The 24,305-nt window shown below is 38.0% G+C and overlaps 2 protein-coding genes across 4 annotated transcripts in view; one reads left to right on the forward strand and one right to left on the reverse strand.

Moving 5' to 3' along the window:
- The window catches only part of aimp1 (aminoacyl tRNA synthetase complex interacting multifunctional protein 1), a 41,985-nt gene extending 23,894 nt beyond the window's left edge, over positions 1-18,091 (forward strand). For all 3 annotated transcript variants that reach the window (XM_062982625.1, XM_062982623.1, XM_062982624.1), the window contains 2 exons: positions 3,288-3,456; positions 17,432-18,091. In XM_062982625.1, coding sequence (XP_062838695.1) covers positions 3,288-3,456; positions 17,432-17,598 — 336 coding nt within the window. In that variant the 3' untranslated portion in view covers positions 17,599-18,091. The remainder of the gene's footprint in view (positions 1-3,287; positions 3,457-17,431) is intronic.
- A 2,207-nt stretch (positions 18,092-20,298) lies between these two features.
- gimd1 (GIMAP family P-loop NTPase domain containing 1) lies at positions 20,299-23,408 on the reverse strand. Its single transcript, XM_003226511.4, has 3 exons — positions 23,182-23,408; positions 22,479-22,892; positions 20,299-20,896 (listed from the first exon to the last, which is right to left on the reverse strand). The coding sequence occupies exons 2-3, from the start codon at positions 22,869-22,871 to the stop codon at positions 20,636-20,638; spliced, it is 654 nt and encodes a 217-aa protein (XP_003226559.1). The 5' UTR covers positions 22,872-22,892; positions 23,182-23,408; the 3' UTR covers positions 20,299-20,635.
- Positions 23,409-24,305: the final 897 nt, after the last annotated feature.

Raw genomic sequence — 24,305 nt, forward strand, 5'->3', positions numbered from 1 at the left:
TTTTCATCTTCATCTGCCACGATAGTACTAGGAACAGGACTACAAGGCCCATGAGGCATCACACTCAGTCATCTCTGACTCTTTGTGATCTCATGGATCAGTCCACGCCAGAGCTCCCTGTTGGCCGTCGTTGCCCCCAGTTCCTTCAAGGTCAAGCCAGTCACTTCAAGAATACCATCCATCCATCTTGCCCTTGGTCGGCCTCTCTTCTTTTTTCCTTCCATTTTCCCCAGCATCAAGATCTTTTCCAAGCTTTTCTGTCTTCTCATGATGTGGCCAAAATACTTAATCTTTGCCTCTAATATCCTTCCCTCCAGTGAGCAGCTGAGCATTATTTCCTGGGGATGGACTGGTTGGATCTTCTTGCGGTCCAAGGCACTTTCAGGATTTTCCTCCAACACCAAAGTCCAAAAGCATCTATCTTCCTTCACTCAGCCTTCCTTATGGTCCAGCTCTCACATCCATAGGTTACTATGGGGAATACAATTGCTTTAACTATGCGGACCTTTGTTGCCAGTGTGATGTCTCTGCTTTTCATTATTTTATCAAGGTTGGCCATTGCTCTCCTCCCAAGAAGTAAACGTCTTCTGATTTCCTGGCTGCAGTTTGCATCTGCAGTGATCTTCGCACCTAGAAATATAAAGTCTGTTACTGCCTCCACGTTTTCTCCTTCTATTTGCCAGTTATCATTAGGTGTGGTTGCCATAATCTTGGTTTTCTTGATGTTTAACTGCAACCCAGCTTTTGCACTTTCTTTTTTTCTCCTTGGTGATAGGTCTCGTCAGCTCCTCCTCACTTTCAGACTTCAGAATGGTATCATATGCATACCTAAGGTTGTTAATGTTTCTTCCAACAATTTTGACTCTGACCTTGGATTCGTCAAGTCCCACACGTCACATGATGTGTTCTGCGTACAGGTTGAATAGGTGGGGTGAAAGTATACAACCCTGCTGTACTCCTTTCCCAATCTTGAACCAATCTGTTGTTCCGTGGTCTGTTCTTACTGTGGCTACTTGGTCTTTATACAGATTTCTCAGGAGACAGACGAGGTGACTTGGTATCCCCATATAACCAAGAACTTGCCACAGTTTATTATAATCCACACAGTCAAAGGCTTTAGAATAGTCAATAAAGCAGAAATAGATGTTTTTCTGAAACTCCCTAGCTTTCTTCATTATCCAGGAGATATTGGCAATTTGGTCTCTGGTTCCTGTGCCTTTTCTAAACCCAGCTTGTACATCTGGCAACTCTCGCTCCATGTATTGCTGAAGTCTGCCTTGCAGGATCTTTAACATTACCTTACTGGCTTGGGAAATAAGTGCCACTGTATGGAAATTTGAGCATTCTTTAGCATTTCCCTTTTTTGGTATGGAGATATAAATTGATTTTTTCCAATCTGATGGCCATTCTTGTGTTTTCCATATTTGTTGGCATATGGCATGCATCACCTTGACAGCATCATCTTTCAATATTTTAAACAACTCAGCTGGGATCCCGTTGTCTCCTGCTGCCTTGTTATTAGCAATGCTTCTTAAGGCCCATTCAACCTCGCTCCTCAGGATGTCTGTCTCAAATGTTCTAGACATGGAAAATTTTGAATATTATGGCAAGTGGCTTCCGCGTGTTGTCCTTCTTAACTGATGCCATTTAAGCAGTACAGCCTATCAGCTAAGGAATTAATATATTCCCATCAGTATAATGGGAACGTGCCTCCCGCTATGACCTACCACGTAATTTAAGATCTTCAGGGGAGGCCCTACTCTCGGTACTGCCAGCCTCACAGGTGCAGCTGGCGGGGACGAGAGACAGGGCCTTCTCAGTGGTGGCTCCTTGGCTGTGGAACTCCCTCCCTAGTGACATCCGGCAGGCTCCATACCTTTTGAGTTTTAGAAAGAAAGTGAAGACCTGGCAATGCGAGCAAGCATTCAAAGAATAAGTTTCGTTGGCTTCGACTCTGTCTGGACTAAGGTTTATGTACAATGTTTTGTGGATGAATGGCTCAAGTATATTGTGTGGATATGATAGATAAACTATAGTATTTTGCTAACCAAAATATTAATAGTATTTTGTTGTGTGCGTTCTCAACTTATAATAAGTAGTAAAATGAAGATATGTATTTTCACATAATTGCATAGAATATCAGAAGCTGTGTTTTGGATAACAGCAGACTTAAGTTATCACAGCAGTGTGAACATTCATATTGCATTTCTTTTATATTCACATCTTTTATCAGTTTCCCAAATACACCTGTGCACTTACATGTCTGTCAGTAACTGTTAAATATAGTTTTTTGTTCCTTCATTAATTGTGAATCCCAATTTTAATACACTCTTATATTTAGAATTTACAGTATAAGGCCCTACATTTTATCATACCATTCCCTTTTCTTTTCCCAGAGAAAAACACATATTTTGTAAAGCTAGTTCTATGTATGTGTACTTTGTAAGTTTGATTATTCCAGAATTGTATAAAAATATGAAAGACCTTTTGTTGTTGGCCATCCGTATCTCAGCATATTTTAAAGCATAGAGGGTAATTTTTGTCAGCTACATAAAATAATTGAATCCTCGTGATCCAGACAGTTTGGAGGACACCCACACTAGCTAGAGCTGCATTGAGAAAAATCCCTCTCTGGCTGAATATATGCCTAAATGCTACAAGAAAACTAATCCAGAATCATATTTTGTGGGGCAGGAAAGGATTATATTTAATATTCTACTTTACAGTCCATGGTGTTCCAGAAGAAAAAAAATATTTTACTGGATTTCTTTCCTAGCAAGAAAAAGCAGAAACATTATGGCATTAAATGAATTAATTGCAATGCACATTATTTGTAACCATTTTAATTTTATTTGTTCCAAAATATTCATCTTGTCTTTGGCATGTGGGGCCAGTAAGTGTATTATACCTAAATTACATCCTGAATGGTAAACCACCTGAACAAATTTGTTCTGCTTTCCTTAACTAGTTAAGAAGTATATTTTAGCCAGATTCTGCCTATAAATGGTAAACATTGAATTTCTAGACCACAATGAATGGAAAGCTGGTAAAACATTGTTTAGGCCATTATTGCAGCCTGTCAGGGTTCAGTGTCTTTATTGCACCCCATTGTGTCTGTATGTTAAACGATGATTCTTCTCAGTTGACTATTTCCTGGCTCTTACTCTTGAATTAGTCTTGAAAGAATTTTAATTGTTGCTAGCTTATTAGTAACTGCATACTTTTTCTACACTGTGAAATAAATTCAGAAAGATCTAACCAAATTCTGTTTTTATGTTCATTTCCAGATGCAAAACCGGATGGGAATATTTCTCTGTAACCTGAAGCCAGTAAAAATGAGAGGGGTGATATCCCAGGCGATGGTGATGTGTGCTAACACACCAGAGAAGGTGGAAATTCTAGTTCCTCCTAGTGGGGTTGTTCCTGGGGAGAGAATCACATTTGAAGGCTATTCTGGTAAGCAAAAGCATCATAGAAATTGAGATGTAAGTGGAAAAGAAGTGTAGGTTGATTCTCAGAATTAAAAATTTCACTCTGATTTATATAAGATTTTTCATTAAACATGGAACAAATATGGCTTGGTTCTTATCATTTAGTGATAATCAGTAGGAGCAGATTTTTTTTTTTTTGGTTTTCATTTGACAGACAGTTCTGATTAATTCACTGAATATTAAAGATGCTCTTCATACTATAGGAGAAACAAAATTTTAAACAGTTGTGTTATAGTCAAGACAAGAAATGGGAACATTGATAGATGTGTAGATCATTCGTGATCTTCCAGGGTCTGCTGAGGGTTGTCCCCATTCCAGAACAGATATGTGTTTGTGTAGGTACTTTCCATAATGGAAGTGACAGGAATTTTGCTTGTGGTTTTGAAAATATACAATAAATTCTTTCGAAAGTAGCCACTCTTGGGTCTTCTCAGAAGGAAGAAAATATTTTTAATGCCCAAACTATCTTTCTGTGCTGCAAAATTTATAACATTACCAGTATGTAGCAATGTGTAGTATGATCAGTGTCTATAGCATTACTCAGTGTTTACAATAGGATAATTATGGGAGAAAGGGGCAGCTCTTGAAGACTGATTATATAATTTTTCAATTATACATGTCACTTGCATTTCTTTTTCTCCTTTAATGTTTATTTATTTTAATTCATTCAAATATACAGTAGAGTCTCACTTATCCAACACTCGCTTATCCAACATTCTGGATTATCCAACACATTTTTGTAGTCAATGTTTTCAATATATCGTGATATTTTGGTGATAAATTCATAAATACAGTAATTACTACATAGCATTACTGCATATTGAACTACTTTTTCTGCCAAATTTGTTGTCTAACATGATGTTTTGGTGCTTAATTTGTAAAATCATACCCTAATTTGATGTTTAATAGGCTTTTCCTTAATGCCTCCTTATTATCCAACATATTCGCTTATCCAACATTCTGCCGGCCCGTTTATGTTGGATAAGTGAGACTCTACTGTACATATATTGCAAGTGTTTGTTGCATACAGTGCAATACTTTCATCTATTAGTCATTCATTATCATTTCTCAGACAATATATTTTCAATAAGGGGTCACAATCTTCTATTTGAATAGTACATATAAAAATATTGTAAGTTCCAAATTAATATCCATTTCCTCCTTGCCTTTAGTCTGTTAGCTTCCTCTATGTACATTTTTAGATGAATTTTACATTGAGATATTGGATCATTGGTTTCCATTCATTAACAAAGTTCTCTAAAGGTTCTCCTCTTAAGTGTATCGTTATTTTGTCCATTATCAGCAACTCTGTAATATATTGTTCCAGTTCTGCTAAGGGAGGTACCTCTGAGGTTTTCCAATATCTAGCGAATATCTAGCGTATACTAACCGAGCTGCCACTGTCACGTAAAACAAAATTCTTCCGTACTTCCTTTCCAATTCTTCTTCAGGCATGTTCAAAAGGTACATTTGTGGTGTCAGTTTAAAATTTGTATGTAATATCTTTTCTAGATGTACGTGAATCTGTTTACAGTAGTTGTTTACTTTGTTGCATGACCACCACAGGTGGTAAAATGTGCCTTTTTCTTTCCCACATTTCCAGCACTTATCGGTGCAGTTGTACATCTTTGCTAATCTCTCTGGAGGGTTATACCACCACAAGTGCATTTTGTAAATGTTTTCTTTTAGGTTTTGACATTCTGTGTACTTCATTCTTCTATTCCATGTTTTTTTCCATTGGGCCTTTTTATCTCTTGGCAGATGTTTTGAGCCCATCTAACCATTGAGTCCTTTACTACTTCCTCTTCTGTGTGCCAAGTCAGTAAGTTTTTGTATATATAAGATATAAGTCCTTTTGGTTTCTGGAACATCGCCACATCAAACCATGTTTTTGCAGTCTGGAAACCCGAGGTTTTAAGTTCTTTAAATTTCTCACGCAGTTGTCTATATAAAAGCCAATTGCATTTAAGGCCTGTTAGGTTCAGTTCTTCTAGGGATTTCATTTATGAGTTTTCCAAACTGGTATGGACCAATTCCCTGTAAGTTAACCATTTCCCTTGTAAGATGTTCTCCCTTTTGTAGTGTGCCTCATGTGGGGACATCCACTCTGGTGTCTTTGTATATATTCTTTTTTTGTATCTGTTCCAGGTGTTTAGAATTGGTCTTCGTATGTAATGATCATTAAATATGCCTGTTGGTTTGGCCTTTTATATATCTAAATATGCATGCCATCCAAATGGGAGATATATGCCTTCTAAATCTAATAGCTCATTGTCTTCTAGGGTCACCCATTCTTTAATCCAGTCCAAACAGCATGCATGAAAGTAGAGTTGTAAATTTGGAAGGGATAAGCCGCCTCTTGTTTTATCATCATTAAGAATCTACATTTTTACTCTTGGTTTTTTCCCAGCCCAAATAAATTTTGAGATATCTTTTTGCCAAATTTTGAAGATTTTTTCGTTGTTAATAATTGGTATGGTTTGAAACAAAAATAACATTTTTGGCAGTGTTGTCATTTTGATAGATGATATCCTCCCCAATAGGGAGAGCCCTCGTTTGTCCCATTCCGCTAGTTCTTTCTTTATTTCTCTCCACACCCTTTCATAATTATTTTTAATAGTTCTGAATTTTTCTTTGTAATGTATATTCCTATGTATTTCGCTTTCTGTACAATATTATATTCTGTGTTTTGTTTTAGTTCTTGTTTTTCCGATTCTGTGAGGTTCTTTGTTAAAAATTGACTTTTTTCTTTGTTTACCTTTAACCCGGCTAATTCCGAGAAGTTTGTTAGGATATTAATTAATTCTTTCTTTGAGTCATTGTGGTTTTCCAGAGTCAGGACAATATCATCGGCAAAGGCGCGAATCTTGTATTCTTTTCCTGCTGCCCGAACACCTTTTATCTCCTTGTTTCCATTTATTTGTTTTATAACCATCTCTATGCACATAATAAACAGGAGTGGTGATAGTGGAAAACCTTGCCTGGTGCCACGTCTTATTCTGATTCTTTGTATTTTCTCCCCATGTCACTTGCATTTCAAAATATACCTTGTCCTTAAGGATAATTATTAAAAAGAATTGCATATTACTACCAGATTACGTGATCAGAAATAGATATGTCTACAGCACTATTACAATTAGACAAATGTTGAAATAAAATTCTACAATGGCTCCTTTGGTTTATATCAGGCATGGGCTGTTTCAAATTGTGAGAGTTGAAGTCCAAAACATCTGGAGGGCCAAGTTTGCCCATGCCCAGTTTATATACATTAGATATACATGAACGTTAATGAGATTATTATCCTTCAAACCATCGTTTCTTGGCCTCCATCCTTTTAAGTAGTGGGCTTAAGATTATTTTTGAAAGCTTAACATTATTACCAATTTGAGTGAAAAATTGCCTTTTCCCACTTCTTCTATTACTATTCTTTTGTCTCTTTCAGTATAGAAAAATAGCATTTTTCATGACACAATTGATCTAGTCTAGTTAGGTTATCTGATGGACCAGATGGGTAAACAGTGATCCATAAATATATTGTTGTTTAGATCTCAGTGGCAAAGTTTGTGTTCATCGATTATATTGCATTTCATGTCATCTATAAATCATCTTGTAATAATCCCTGATAACATTGCCCAGGGTTGTACTGATTTTTTCTTTGGTAAATTCCTGTTTCATTTTCATCTCCCACAATTGGCCTACGTATTCATAACTGACTCTTGAATAAGCTTCACTAATTTCCTGTCCTGCTTTTGTACAAGTAAAGCAAATTTTTGGAATATTCAGTTGTTGTCATCACCTTTCCAAATAAACATTAGTAGATTTTTGTTAAACCCACACAATGAAGTAGACTTTGAAAACTGGTGCTGACAAACAAATCAGCCATCCCTCTGGGAATGATTATGGGTCTGTTATAATCAGATCTATATCTATATCCATAATAAAAGTGAAAACCCATATCTGTGTATGTGGCATGGGTGTCTGTTCACACAGACAGCCTCCGGCCTCCACAAACAGGCTACAGTTCTCAGTGCTGAGGAGCAAGCAAGTCACTCTTTTCCACTGATATTGCGGTAACAGCGAACTCCATAAACATGTAGCCCAAACCCTTCCAATGTCCTTCCCAAACACTATGGTCCACGACCCAAGGAATGCTTTTGTTTGGGGACCATTTCATCCTAGATTTTGCGTTTCCTCCACCACAGGGAGGCATCCCAGGGTTCTCCATTGGTGTGAAATTTGCATGACCCCCACCTACTGCCCTTCCCTTTCAAATCTGTCTGCAGAACAAACACAACACAACTACACTACCTGGAGGAGTTTGGGGGATTGACTCCACATGGTGGAAGTTGTAGTTCACTCTGCATCAAGTCAGAGCACTGTGACTCCTACTGGGAAATGTAAAGGAGTTGTAGTTCACCTACATCCAGAATGCTATGAACCCAAACAATGATGGCTCTGGGCCAAACTTGCCATGCATTATCTGATATGCCCAGATTTGAATACTGTGGGTTTTGAGGGGAATTGGCCTGGACATTTGGGAGTAGTAGGTACTGGGATTTATAGTTCGCCTGCAATGAATGAGCACTCCAAACCCCTCCGATGATGGACCAGGACCAAAGTTGGAACACAGAGCCCCCATAACCAAAAGAGCATATTGGACAGGTTTGGGGGAAAGGGAGTTATAGTTCACCTGCATCCAGAGAAACTGACCCCTACCGACAATGGACCGGGACCAAACTTTGCACAGAGAAGCCTCATGACCAACTGAACATACTGCAGGGGTTTGTGGGAATGGGCCTTGATTTTGGGAGTTGTAGTTCACCTGCATCCAAAGAGCACTGAACCCAGCCAACGATGGATCTGGATCAAACTTGGCACACAGACTCAAGATAGCCTGCTGTGGATACTGACAGATGTTTTGGGACAATTGCCCCTGGAATCTGGGAGTTGTAGCAGTTCACCCCCATCCAGAGAGCACTGCAGCCAGGCGGATGACCAGCCAACGACAGATCTGGACCACACTTGATACACAGACCCAAAATGGCCCACTTTGAATACTGGCAGGATTTGGGGAGGATTGACCCATGACTCTGGGAACCGTAGTTCACCTACTCCAAACTGAGAATACCTAACAATCAAAGACAAATAATGCCTTTATCAAATAGCCCGGGCATCGCTGGGTTCCCAAGCTAGTAAATTATAATTGTGACTTTGTTGTAACTTGTTACAGTTTCATTTCATTCAGTGTGGTTGTTCTCTTTTGTTTTGTAAGACATTTCAAACAAAAGAGCAATGGTGTTTTTAAAAAGTCCCATATTTTTATCAGGAATGAGAAGGGCATGGCCCTCAAAATATTGGGCTATACCTTTGAACATTTTTTGTCACTGGCTGTGCTGATTACAGCTTCTGAGCATTAAAGTTCAACCACTCTGGAGAACTGCATATAATGTTCTGAACTTTTGTATGTTTTGTGTTTATATTTTAAAAAATAAGGTGGTGTGTTGTTATATAAATGGTATGTATAATAGATGCACTAAAGTAAATAATCCATTGGAGAAGATGAGAGCATAGTATCTTGAAGTTGACTGGGTTAGAGGTTTTAATGTGCTTCTAAAATGTGTTTTAGTCAGCAGGAGTTAAGATGTTAAGCAGTTAGATTCGGCTGAGATTATAAGGAGATGGAAAAAGAGAGTTGAGGTTAGGTGACGGAGACTAAGAGAGCTCAGTTTAGGCCAGCCTTTTTCAATCTTTTTACCCAGGAGCAACCATTGAAATCAGGTTTCAGGATACCCCTACATAAAATTTACCCCCCCCCCCCCAAGTTATGTTTTTTTACTATCACAATCTCCCAAAGAACCCATTGAATCCTGGTGAGAAATCTGGTTTAAAGTAATGGTGGGTTTTGTTTGACAAGATCTGTGTTATGATTTGATTTATATAATCTTGTGCTTAGCTTTTAACTGAGAATGGTACCTTGCTTTCAGAGCATTTTGTCACAAAAGAGCATGTAAAGACGAATATAGCGAATATAGACTTTTATTATTTGAATTATTTGCATCATCTGCATTTCATTTCTGTATGTTGGCACATTTTGTCATAAGTTAATTAGCCAGTTCACTTGCATTTAAACAGTTGGGAACAAACAGAATCTATCTACAGTTTATCTGGGAAAACCTGCATTGTCCCTCAAATTCATTTGCTTGGTGTGATAAAACAGTGGTTGAGAGAGAGAGTGCACAGGATTAGCAGTCAGGTTTTTAGTCATTTTAATTTTGACTAGAGAGGAACATTGTGCGTGATTGTTATATATTGTTAAATACATAATTCTAATCTAAACCATTGAACTTTGTAACAGAATACCTTAGCACACTTAATCTTGACTTGTATATTTATCTTCTATTTAATAAATCTTTCTGCACACATTCCTCTTTAAAAGGTCCTATAGTATTATTTGGGTGGCAAATTAGACACAGGCTTTCTGTGGTGGTAGTGGATGTTTAAAGGTAGTTGGTGTGCTTGGTGACTGGTTGTATGTTGGGATAAAGGAATCTATACAAAACAAGTCACAGAGTATGACAACAGCAGTGATTAATTGACAGTGTGGTCTTTTAGATATTTGGTGGTACAGTAGAGTCTCACTAATCCAAGCCTCGCTTATCCAAGCCTCTGGATAATCCAAGCCATTTTTGTAGTCAATGTTTTCAATACATCATGATATTTTGGTGCTAAATTCGTAAATACAGTAATTACAACATAACATTACTGCGTATTGAACTACTTTTTCTGTCAAATTTGTTGTATAATATGAAGTTTTGGTGCTTAATTTGTAAAATCATAACCTAATTTGATGTTTAATAGGCTTTTCCTTAATCCCTCCTTATTATCCAAGTTATTCGCTTATCCAAGCTTCTGTCGGCCCATTTAGCTTGGATAAGTGAGACTCTACTGTATTTGGAAGGATTAAAGGAAGGGTTGTCACAACTGGTGTTGATTGCACTTGCACAAGTCGATGTCCCAACCTGTCACGTTTTACACAAATCATAGAATCATAGAATCGTAGAGTTGGAAGAGACCTCACAGGCCATCCAGTCCAACCCCCTACAAGAAACAGGAAAATCTCATTCAAAGCACCCCCAACAGATGGCCATCCAGCTTCTGCTTAAAAGCCTCCAAAGAAGGAGCCTCCACCACACTCCGGGGCAGAGAGTTTCACTGCCGAACAGCTCTCACATTGAGGAAGTTCTTCCTAATGTTCAGGTGGAATGTCCTTTCCTGTAGTTTGAAGCCATTGTTTCGCGTCCTAGTCTGCAGGGCAGCAGAAAACAAGCTTGCTCCCTCCTCCCTATGACTTCCACTCACGTGTTTGTACATGGCAATCATGTTTCCTCTCAGCCTTCTCTTCTGCAGGCTAAACATGCCCAGTTCTTTAAGCCGCTCCTCATAGGGCTTGTTCTCCAGAACCTTAAATCATTTTAGTCACCCTCCTCTGGATGCTTTCCAGCTTGTCAATATCTCCCTTCAACTGTGGTGCCCAGAATTGGGCACAGTATTCCAGGTGTGGTCTGACCAAGGCATGACTTCCCTGGATCTAGATGTTATATCCCTATTTATGCAGGCCAAAATCCCATTGGCTTTTTTTGCCGCCGCATTACATTGTAAGCTGATGTTTAACTTGTTGTCTACAAGGACTCCAAGATCTTTTTCACATGTACTGGTGTCGAGCCAGGCGTTCTCCATTCTGTATCTGCATTTCATTTTTTCTGCCTAAGTGAAGTATTTTGCATTTGTCTCTGTTGAACTTCATTTTGTTAGTTTCAGCCCATCTCTCTAATCTGTCAAAATCGTTTTGAATTCTGCTCCTGTCTTCTGGAGTGTTAGCTATCCCTCCCAGTTTGCAAGTTGTCTGCAAACTTGATGATCGTGCCTTCTAACCCTTCATCTAAATCTTTAATAAAGAAGTTGAACAGAACCGGGTCCAGGACGGAACCCTGCGGCACTCCACTCGTGACTTCTTTCCAAGATGAAGACAACGCATTGGTGAGCACCCTTTGGGTTGGTTTGCTTAACCAATTACAGATCCACCTAACCGTAGTTTTGCATATCTCACATTTGACTAGCTTGTTTGCCAGAAGGTCATGGGGGACCTCGTCAAAGGCCTTACTGAAATCGAGATAGGCTACATCCACGGCATTCCCCGCATCTACCCAGCTTGTAACTCTATCGAAAAAAGAGATCAGATTAGTCTGGCATGATTTAATGATTTCCCCCTTTTTCCACTTCTTGTGCATGTCTTTTTTGAGTCTTAAACCAGTTAGAAGTTCTTTGGACATCCATTCTGGCTTCTTTGCACTTAGCTTATTTATTTTCTTTGTTAGCACTGTTTGCATTTGTGCCTTGAGTATTTCACTTTTGAAAAACTCCCTTCCATCCTTAACTCCCTTGTCTTTTAGTATTGACGTCCATGGAATGCCGCTCAGTTTTTCCTTCATTTTTTGGAAGTCTGCTCTCCTAAAGTCCAGAATGCGGGTTTGACTTGTCTTCATTTCAGCCTTCCTTTTTATCGCAAACTGCAGGAGCACATGGTCACTTGCCCCTAAGGATCCGACTACTTCAACTGCATTGATCTGGTCCTCTGTGTTTGTTAGGATGAGATCAAGAGTAGCCAATCCCCTTGTTGCCTCTTCTACCTTCTGGACCATAAAATTGCCTGCAAGGCAAGCGAGGAATTTGTTGGACTTTGTACTCTTGGCTGAGTTTGTTTTCCAGCAGATATCAGGTTAGTTGAAATCGTCTATGACTACTATATCTCTTCTTTGTGCCTATTTGGTCAGCTGCTGACAGAAGGCTTCATCAAGTTCTTCATCCTGGTTCGCAGGTCTGTAGTAGAAACCCACGACGAGATCTTTTTGAGTCCCATTTCCCTTGAATCTTGTCCAGATGCTTTCAAGCTGGTTTCCCGGATTGCCGTCTTACATCTCTTCTGCAACGTAAATGTTTTTGACATATAGGGCTACTTCCCTTCCTCTCCCCTTTGTTCTGTTTCTGTGAAAGAGATTATAGCCTTCAATGGCTACATTCCAGGGATGGGAGTCATCCCACTACGTTTCAGTGATGCCTATGGCATCGTAAGTGTGGTGTTGTGCTAAAAGTTGGAGTTCGTCTTGTTTATTCCCCATGCTTTGTGCATTAGAGTAAAGACATATAAGTCCCTGGGACCTTCCCCTGAGCTGTTCCTTTGGGATTATTGTGTTCTTGGTAATTGGTCCTTGTTGTGTTTGTGCAACCCTCCATTTAGCCTTATGGCGATTCCCTGTGGTCGTGGGGAAAAAACTGTTCGCAAGGCTATTGTCCCCCTCCCCTGGCTGACCTAGTTTAAAATGCACCTGATGAAGTTTGCTAGTCTGTGAGCAAAAAGGCATTTTCCTACTTGTGTGAGATGTACCCCATCCCTTGCCAGTAGGCCTTCCTCCTTGAAATGAAGGCCATGGTCGAGGAAGCCAAAGCATTCCTCCTGACACCATTTTCTGAGCCAGTTATTGACCTGTACTATTTTTCTGGCCCTTGCGGGGAGAAGGGATAAAAGACCACATGTACATTACTTTGTTTTAGCTTTGTTCCAAGAGCTCGAAAATCATTTGTGACCTTTTGAAAGATATGCCTAGCCGTATCATTGGTTCCTACATGAATCAACATTGGGGGGGGGGGGGGGGGATGGGGCTTTAGGAGCCTGGTGAGCCTCTGAGTAACATGGTGTAGTTTTGCCCCCAGGAGGCAGCATGTTTCTCAAGCCATCCCATCTTCTCTGGAAATGATGGCAAATATACATGAGTGAAAGAGAACAAGGCACACGCCAGCAAGACTCCCCAGCAAGACTACACAAAAAGTCACATACGATGTAGTGGTTGTAATAATAATAATAATAATAATAATAATAATAATAATAATAATAATAAAGTTTTATTTATATCCTGCCCCCTCTTCTGGAAGGGACTCAGAGTGGCAAGTAACAGTAAAAACAATACAAAAAACAATAGTATGTAGGTCAAATTAACATGTATGTATGTTCTGGTGTGCAGCTTCCATCAAAGTTTACTTCATTCTTCTCTCTTGAGTGAATATCCTACTTTATGTGGAGTGCATGTCCTGTAAAGTTTAATTCAATGACTTGAATTGCTAAATCTTACAGATAACCTAGTGACTAGAAAGCACTGTAAGTCTGGTAATTTACTGTTACTTTTCCCTTTTCTTTGGGCTGGCCATTCCTCATAATAAACTCATGAGAGGGAAGAGGAGAAAGACTGAACATTTTCTCCTGTCAAAAAAAAAAAAGATACCACCTGCCCTTTCCTGCTCTTATTAACACTTGAAATTAACTGGGGAGGATGTAAGATCCATATCCCTCTTATATCTGAGAACAGTTTTTTTCTCTTCCCTCTTAGCATTTTGCAAATTAATGATCATTTTGTTTGGTTGGGCCCCAAATTTGGATTTATAACTTCACCCTTTTGTGTTCAACTTCCACTGATAGTGGGCTGAGTTTGGCAGAGTGTGTTCAAATGTTTGCTTGGTTTGATCTTCTGCTTTGTTTTTAACTGACAATTGTATCTGGCTTTCAGGACCTTCTCTCAAAAAAAGAGCATGTAGGTATTAAGACAACTATATTGAATGTGAGTTTGTGCTATTTAAATTATTTTATATAATCTGCATTTCATTTCCATGCTCTGGCACATTTTTGTCATATGTTAATGAGGCAGTTCACTTGCGTTTATACAGATGGGATCAACAAAATCGGTCTACATTTATCTCTGGGAATTACTTAAAATGCATTGTCCCTCAAATTAATTTGTTTGGAGTGATGAAGTTGTGGCGTATTTTGAAGGTATATTTAATCAAGTTGCATTGATCGAATTAATCACGGTCATGTAGGCCCTTCTGGAAATATACGTTATATCATATTTTCTTTTAACCTTCCTTATTAGTAAATTAAACAAAAATACATAGGGACCACCAAACGCAGCGCCCAAACACAAATCAAGGAACATGAAAGGCACTGCAGACTAATTCAGCCAGAGAAATCAGCCATAGCAGAGCACTTGATGAACCAACCTGGACACAGTATATTATTTGAGAAGACAGAAATGCTTCACAACTCCAACAACTATCATGTCAGATTACACAGAGAAGCCATTGAAATCCACAAGCATGTGGACAACTTCAACAGAAAGGAGGAAACCATGAAAATGAACAAAATCCGGCTCCCAGTATTAAAAAACTCAGAAATCAGAACAGTAAATAAGAAGCAACACTCTGAAAACAGAGGAGTTCCAGACATGAATCAACCAAGGGCAGCTAACGACTCTGAACAAAAGATGCCCCCAGGCAGGAAGAAGCCAGGAGACAAAGCTATTCAATGCTAATTAAGGTGATTAACTACAACATTCACACTGGCCTCCAACTGACGAGTTCTCTCGCCCTGGACTTTCCACAGATATATATAAACCTTCCTTGTTTAGTTTCTCCATACCTCACTATCTCTGAGGATGCTTGCCATAGATGTGGGTGAAACGTTAGGAGAGAATACTTCTGGAACATGGCCATACCAGCCCGGAAAACATACAACAACCCTAAACAAAAATAGTTTATTTTGTAATGCAAATCAAAGTATTGTAGTTGAGGAATCATTTTTTCTGTTTACAATTAGAAAGCCAGAAATAGGCAATTTAGACTCCTTTTGTTGCAAGTATGAGTCCAATGTAATTAAAGTATGCTGGGAAGAAATTTTCTGTGGGTTTGTCTCAATCTGCAGGGAATACCCTTTCTTAATTTTGATTCTTTTTCTCAGTGGTCCATTGCATGTTCTGCACTGTGTTTCGGTATGGATTCATTATATGAGTTGCTTTGACTTGTACAGTTTACTTGTCATTTAACTCATCTTACATATTTAGAAAATATGAATTGTATCTGAAGAGTAAGACTCATTAGTTTTCTCTATTTTTATTTATAGATGTTCTTCATAATGGTTGTTGTTTCTTTTCAAAAGGGATGAGAGGAGGAGGTTATTGTGGTACATACAACTTGCTGCTCTGGTAACATTTAAGAGTGGTGCCTGTGCTAATCTAATACAAATCCACCACAGATCCCAGGGGAGCTTGCTTGGTTATTCCAAAGCAAATTTTAATAAGATCCAGAAGGTGTTTATATAATAAAAACCAGATTTTAGTTTATTATTAAAACTAAATTTGCTTTTATAAATGTTTGCATTTTGGAAGAAGTGCCTTCACCTTTGTGGTGATTTAGTTCTTGTTCTGTTTAGATTTGCTTTATTTCAGCATTTAAAAACCTCGTCTTATCCTAAAATTGTTGTGGGCATTGGGTTTGAGGCTTTCCGTATCTGTTTTTTGCTGTTGAAGCAGATAATCTCTTACGTCCCATGTTATATCTCCAAATGTAAGTTGTTGCATTATGCACTGAAGGTTTTTTTTCTGGCCTATTTTAAAGAGAGGCATGGTAGGTTAGTTATAATTGTGTAGTGACTGCTTTAGGGGCAAGTTGATACCTAGCCATCTGATAGTATATCTGAATTATCATTAGATTTTCACAAACCTCATGAGAAAATTATTAGCCATAATTTCAAGTCAGTTCTGGTGTATGCTGAATATTATCCTGTCTGATCTTAGAAGCTGAGTAGGACCAGCCCTTGCCGCAATGAGTTTAACCCTGCAGTCTGTATATCCTAGAAAGAGTTGTACTAAAGAAGTAAGATTGTGTTTTTTAAAGTTGAAAGTCTTGTTCTAACTGTATTGCATTACTAGAATTATAAATTGCCTGCTTTTACAAACTAAATAGTACAATTTGTTAACATGCTCTGTTTTAGGTTTTTGATATACATACCATTCAATGCTTGCTACTTTAAGATGATACAGGAAAATATGTGTTAGATTGTTCCTTATTTTTCAAATGGACTATAAATATAACCTGAATACCACTTTTCATTTCATTAGGACTTACTCCTTATCTCACTCCTTAAACTATAGTTGCAGTACAGGTGCACCATTAATGTGCTGACAAAGTCTTGTGTTTTAAAAAGCATGTGGTCTTAGCAAGTGCATTAATGCAGACACTAATTGCTAATTCTAAAGGATTAAGGAATAAAGCATTTCTGCTGCTCTGCATGATCTCTCATATTTGTGATGAGAACCAGAACACCTTGCTCACTTAAACTGTTTTGATAATCCTACTCGTGGGCTTTCTGTTATTCCACTGTTGTTACCCCCTTAACTGTTCACCTAGTAGTGCGGAAAGGTCATTATTCTTTCTTTTCCCTAGTGTTAGGTTTACATGGAAAAGTCCACCGTGAACATGTTTGAGTTACGTGATCTTTTCAAATAGCAGTTAATATATTTTATCTGGTTGTCTTTGTGTTTTTGCTATTCTAGAACATGATTTATAGTTCTGAAGAATTTAGCAGTGCCTTGTTCAGCTGTGATCTGGACACACATTGATCAATATTAATGCTTGCCATCTTTAAACCAAGCCCTGTTTTAGAAGGAATGCTTGGTGAGTGTTAGCTCTGATTAACATTAATGGTGGAGGAACAAAGGGATTTTCATGCAGGCGAAAAGATAATGAAGGATGAGAGTACATAATCCCATGGTCCAGTCCTTATTCCTTAACCATTGCTTTAAAATGGGCTTTGCATCTCAGTGCATTTTTCCAAGTTTTTCCATTCTTCATTTTAACTGGAAATACCTGTTACACTTAAATCCTTTCCCTGTTGGTATTTTTCTCAAAGTCGGATAAAACTGGGTTTGTTTGTTTGTTTAAAAAAAAGAGATATGAAAGAAAATATTTTGGGCAGATTATTCCATTTCTGGTATATTTTAGAAGGAAATAATGTCTCCCCACTCCAACTTTTCATATCTACTGTTTGTTCTTAATAGGTGAACCTGAGAGAGAACTGAATCCCAAGAAGAAAATCTGGGAACAGATCCAGCCTGACCTTCATACCAATGATGAGTGTGTTGCTACCTACAAAGGAGTGCCATTTGAAGTGAAAGGGAAAGGTGTATGCAAGGCTCCTACGATGGCCAACAGTGGAATCAAATAAACATAATCAGTTATGGAACAGTTTGAGGATCATTTTTAATGAAAAATAACATTTCCTCACCTCAAACCTGAAATTTGTTCATTTTGTTACATCTGCTACTAAAGGTGTGACTAACAGCTTCATGGCTAACAACTTCAAAACTCTTTTATTGCCTCCTTTCTTGCATATAAATAGAAGCATTAATTATATTAGGGTAAGTCTTGGTTTCACACTGAACAAGAGGCCATTACATTGATCTGGAAGTAGTTTGAAGAATTTGCATACAATACTAGCTAATGTAGCCATCCACCTGGTACATAACAGTGAACTTGTTTGAGAGCTGAAGCACTGATGAGCTTTATTTTTGAGGTTATATATGCTGTATGTTTATTGTTCTACTATTCATGTCAAAAATGAGATTTGTCATCTTAATTTCACAAAGACCATGCATGTAGACTATTGCACACATTTCCAAAGGTTTCTGTATAGTGCATTAAATCATATTGGAATATTATTGTTATGACAACTGTCAATCATTTTAAAATGAAAATTCCTAGTTTTGCTGATTTATTTGACAATTTATTTGGATTTGTAACCCACCCTATTTTAAGTCACTAGTGGATCTCTCAGAATAAACAGGGTTGAGGACCATGCAGTCCTCTAGATATTGTTGCATTGCAACGTCAGGTATGGTAATAAATGCTGGAGTTGCAGTCAAATGACATTTAGAGTGCTACATGATTTCTATCCCTGTTGTAAAGACGGAGAAAAATAATGAAGTGATTACATTTCACAATGATTGAATCTCAGAACACTTGTACAAGAACACTAAAATATATTACTGTTATCAGTATATAATCTATGTATGGCTTATAATGTTACCCTTGAACTGTTGTCTACCAGATCCTGCAAAACTTTGAAGCCGCAAATTGGGTTAAGTAATAGGTTATAATACAGGGGATTTTAAAATGATCGGCCCAAATTCAAAGCAGTATGTTTCACAATGGCAACATGTTAAAATTACACAAAAAGTTACACACTGCTTAACTTTATCAAGTTAACATTATCAAGTTTCACTAACTATTTTGAGCTAGGAACAAATCTTTAAAAATAACTTGACAAATGTAGAATACCTCATTATGCCTTAAGTTTTGGGGTTGCCATCTTGCAAATGACAGGCTAGGGGCTGTTTGTGCACTGGGAAAAGCATCTAGCAGTAATTGTTTGGAACTCTATGCCCCAGCCTTTCAAGTGCTAAGAGTTTCAACCATGGCAGAAATACTCCAAATCAGGTTAAACGTTTTGAAACTCTTTGTAATTTAGTTTGTGAGAGCTAGCATGGTGACGTGGTTTGAGTGTTGAACTACGACTCTGAAAACCTGGATTTGAATCCCGGCTTCTCCATGAAAAACCCACTGAGTAATCCCTAGGCAAATCACACACTTGTGGACCAAAAAAGGTGATGGTTTGCCTCAGGATCACCATAAGTCAAAAACAACTTGAAGGCACACAACAACATGTAAGATTACTGTCATTTGCCCAATGATGTCCAAGTGTTATCTAAGGTTTTTTGTATTACTCCCGGAAAGGCAACTTCCAAGGTCTGGGTGCCATTTTTCAAGCACTAGGACCTTTAGCTGTATCAACCCCTTCAAATGAATCTGTTCCACTTTTTAAAAACTACACTTTTGCTATTAAAGCTATAAGGAGAAGGTTACATTGTTTTAGCATACTAATTCTTCTCAAGGTAGGATTCTTCCATTTTTAAAGCAACATTTTGTTTCTTTGGGAAGTCTGGGGATTTATCAAACAAAGCATGATAGGCTTCATGGCTTTCATTTCCCCATTTGTAAATTAATATACATTCAGTGCAAGGGCAGAAACACAGTTTTGCAGAGCAAATCATGCACATGTGTATGCTGTTTCTCACACATGACTACTGCATAGTGTTTAAATCCAGATCCACTAAACAAGCAGTGTTTTTTTTTTCATGTTGGACTTAGGCCATTACTAGGAAATAAACAAAATTTCATTCCCAGTTTAATCATAGCCTGATGCCTGCAAGAGTATGTTTAATGAATTTTTATTTAGAGAGTTTAATGAAATTTTATGCCATACCTAAGATAATAAAACTGACTTTTATATAACATACTATGTGCTGTAAAATATCCAGTGTAATGGTTTCAGATCTGTTTATCTCTTAAATTTAAACTACTTTTCTGTATGATATAATTTGTAGCTCCAAATAGAAAAACTCAGATGGCAATATACAAAAATGACGCAAGCGAACAGTTTCAATGGTTTTTAATTATTAACTGTCATTTACTGTGCTAGGAGTTGCCCACAGTGTTGATTCCTAGAATTTTTAAAGATAACATATATTTTCTTTAGAAATCGCATAAATTGCAGTTATGAACAAGTGAAATAACCCAATATTCCTATTGTCTCATAAACTAAAGAAATCTGTTGTACCAATTTTGCAAGAACAGAACTGCATTTATTTTAAGCACCTGAACCAAACAGCATTTAAGCATTCTGAACCAAACAGACCTCGTTCAAAATAGTGCGGAGGAATTTCATGCACTTTGATAAGATAAGTCAGCTATATTGCTTGCCCTCATTTAATAAATTTTGAAATACAAATGTATGCCAAGTCTAATAACAAAGACGAAAATGAGTGACTTGTTAAAATAGATCTAGTTACATATGATCCTAGAGACATTTTGAGAAATAAGACATTTAATGTAATTATCAGAACCACTGTGCAAAAGTGGTGAAGTGGACTCAAATTCCTTTGAATATAAGAGATCTGAATATATTAGTTTGTGTTTCATCATTCCTACCATTCTGTGCATGACACCTTTGCTCTGATGTCTTGCTAAGTTCAAATATGTATTTATTATATGGTTTCTCATTAACTTTGAATATATTATTATTTTATGATAAATGCAACACTGACGTTAGCAAATGATCAAATTGGCAGGCATCCAGTCTGAGGGAAGTGTAAAGGAAAAATAGGAACAAGCAACTGAGAATTTGGAAGTTATATGTACACTCTTTACTTAAATTGAAGGGCCTGGTAATGGTTTTGCCTTATAAACTCTGAAGTTTTTCTTAAAGCTTTTAATTTTTCTTGTTTTAGCATTATTGCATGATTGTCTACAAAAATGTGTTTTTCCTGTACATACTGCATGAGCTTATGTAGTGTATTGGAAGCAGAATGCAAATATTGTTCTTTACTAAACTTAGCCTTTTCAACCATATCTGCATGAGTAAATAAGATGGCAGTGTAGCTCTTCCAGTTAGGACCCATGAGTTTCTGCAAAACAAACAGAGTTATATTACTATAGTTTTAATATATGCCTTTTGTGTTCCTTATTTCATCTTCACTAATCAAGCATAATATTATAAGGGATCTACCTTAGGGAATAACCAACACTGGGAACTGGATAGGGAGAGTGAGTCCTTGTTGGCTCTATTGAACCTCTCCACTGCTTTCAATGCTGTTGACCATGATGTCCTTCTGGATATCCTTTCTAAAATGGAAGTTGATGGCACTGTCCTACAGTGGCTCCATTCTTTTCTAGCGAGCTGTTCTCAGCGGGTGGAGCTTGAGGGTTCTTCTTTGACTCCTTGGCCATTGGCCTATGAAGTCTCCCTAAGCATTCTGTTTTGTCACTTGTGCATATCAAATAGGGAGAAATTATCTGAAGATGGGGTGTGCTGATTATTCCAGATCAATGATTCCTTTCCACCAAATTCCAAGAAATAGGTTCCTGTGCTAAACCAGGGCCTGGTAGTTGTAATTGAATGTATGAAGGCATACACATTGAAATTTAATCCAGGCAACACAGAAGTGTTCCTTGTCTGTCAAATGATTTGAGAATTGAGTTTCAGCCTGTATCACCCTCCCCCTTGAAACTCGGGTTTGCAATTTAGGGCTATTTCTGGATTCAGGCATACAATTTAGACATATTCTTGAATTGGAGATCCAAGTTTTGGGAGTGTTACATTTATATCTAGTGTGTCAAACTGTACCTGATACTACAGAAGTAATATTTGACCATGGCAACATATGCCTTGGTTATATTCTGTTTGGATTGCTGTAATACAAGCAATCCAAACAGAATATAACATTCTATGAGAAGCTGCTTTTGAAAGTACTGAGAAACTTCAGTTAATTCAAAGAGCTGCAGCCAGATTGTTAACTTGGGCTGGCTACGGGGAGCAGCTCAACTAACTGCCAGTCTGTTTCCGGACACAGGTCTAGTTATGATCTATAAAGCCCTATATAGGTCAGACCCAGGCTATTTGAAGGACCATAGCTCTCTTTATGAGCCAATTACAGTTCTAAGATTGTTGAGAGGCACTTCTCTGAGGTGGAAATACAGATAGAAATACTTATGCTGGGGCCAATTTTCTATCCTGGAACTCTGCAGAGGCTGTACTGATTACCCTGACTGCCAAAAACGGAAACATAAAAAACAAAGCCAGAACTATCTATAAATCAGTTTCTGGTTTTGGAAAACCAGCATTTTATTGAATATTAAAGGAGACAGTGCCACCAATTTAAATTATGAAATGTAGCTCCTGAATGCTTTTAAAAGAGGTAGTGCATGTCTTTTGTGGATCAAAAAAGATCAGTTTGGAGCCTGGATGAATCGTGAATTACAAAAACAATTGTGGCTCACTCCTAAATCAAAATATTAAATTGGGACTTGGGAAGTCACTGTAGTCTCCACTGGGTGACACACCCTGCCCCCTATGATTTTGTTGGGAGGATTAAGCAAATTAGATCAGTGTTTGTTGTCTTGAGTTCATTGGAGTAAAGATGACTGATAAATGTAACATACAAATAAATGTAGCCTATTCCCAGGTATACCTGCTGATTCACTGTTTACCTGGATGAATTGGATTGTGGAATCCTCTTCGCCCTCACATAATGGAACGTCGGCTCTCAGGACCCAAAATGCCAAGTGTAGACCTGTCTCTCCAAAGTGCTGAACTAAAGCGGTTTTTATTTCTTGCTCGACCTGCTCCTTCCTCAAGCTGCAGTGAGGATACCCAGGAGTATCTAGCACACGGACCTGTATCGTCAGCTCACACCCCTGACGACGTGCAAAATTAGAAATGCGACAGCTATGCCCCAAGCTGCAGACTGTGGTCACAGATCCTGGAGAAAGACGGCTGAAAAAATCTGTACTGCCAAGAAAGGTGTTTCCTGTAGCACTTTTTCCACTTTGTGTCCTTCCGAGCAAGAGGAGATTTATGGTCATATTGCTGTTATCAGACATGATGCTTTTTCCTCAGAGTTCCTTAGAAATGAAATATTAATATATTAATAATATATTAATTATATTAATTGCTTAATATTCTATTACTGCAGCAATAGTGTGCAGCAGTAACATGACACATATAAGATCTGTTTGAAGTGTCCATCTTTCAAATGCTTTGAAACAAAAATACAACACACAATCTGGCTGTGAGCTGAGACTACTGCTGAATCTAATATATTACAGTTGACATGTAGCATTAAATCATTTTATGGTGTTAAGAATTGCCTTTTAAAAATGAGTTTGAGATGAGGTACGAAGTTTCACTTACCTTATGAGGTCTTAAAGATCCTCCATTCACTTTCTGTCTTTCCCCAAGCTCCTGTGTGATAGATTCCAGTATGTACTAGTTTGAAGCGGATATTGCTAATGTACCAACATGAGACTGATACGGACACTTTACATAGGTTAATTGGTTACAGAGTTATTCTCATTTATAGCCGATAAGATACCCGAGTCACCTGATAACTTCCTTCAAGCTTGTCAGCCAGATTCCAGTTTTCAGTTTTTTCTCACCCAAAGTCTGAATATTACTGTGAATTTTTTTAAATGCTCAGTTGTGTGCAAGCGCTATTATCTTGAATGAATTTGATGTCTACTCTTTGTCTTTTCCTGCAGCTTCAATCAATGAAAGTCAGTATAACCAAATCTTAGGAAAAAACATGATGGGCTTATTAAGTTGATAGGCAGAACTTTGAACAACAACACATCTTCAGGTTCTTATAAAGAATGTGTGAGGAGGGTTGAGTATGCTAGGTGTAAACCCTTCATTGATTTCCTTCTTGCTTGGGAAGTGGTATCAAGAAGAGTAATGTTTGTTCTATACATGGAGACTTTCAACATAATCCAAAACCATCAAACTTCCTGATTGTGTAGAGCAGTGGTTCTCAACCTGGGGTTCTCAGATGTTTTTGGCCTACAACTCCCAGAAATCCCAGCCAATTTACCAGCTGTTAGGATTTCTGGGAGTTGAAGGCCAAAAACATCTGGGGATCCCAGGTTGAGAACCACTGGTGTAGAGGCTCTCAACGCATCAAATAAGCCTTCACTTTCTAGTTATCACTATCTACATGGGGAGATCCATACAGATTATCAAAGGACCAGCATGCTCAACTCTTCAAGTTGTCATTATGGACACCTAAATAAGACTGACATGTATCTGTATAAGCTGCTAAGATTGAGCCTCCTTTGCTAACATTTTTGTTTGAATGACCATCTATTTTGAGGCTGGCCTGATGCCTGGAATAGGCTCCACCCCAGATCTGTCCCTGAGTTCATCATCTTATATGTGAAATGAGAACTGAATGCCTACCATCAGTTCCTGGACAGAAATGCAAAATACTGCACTCAAGCCTGCTTTCCATTTCTAACAGTAGCTGTCAGATATCTGCATTT

The sequence above is a fragment of the Anolis carolinensis genome, chromosome 5, assembly GCF_035594765.1.
Source record: "Anolis carolinensis isolate JA03-04 chromosome 5, rAnoCar3.1.pri, whole genome shotgun sequence".
Classification (NCBI taxonomy): domain Eukaryota; kingdom Metazoa; phylum Chordata; class Lepidosauria; order Squamata; family Dactyloidae; genus Anolis; species Anolis carolinensis.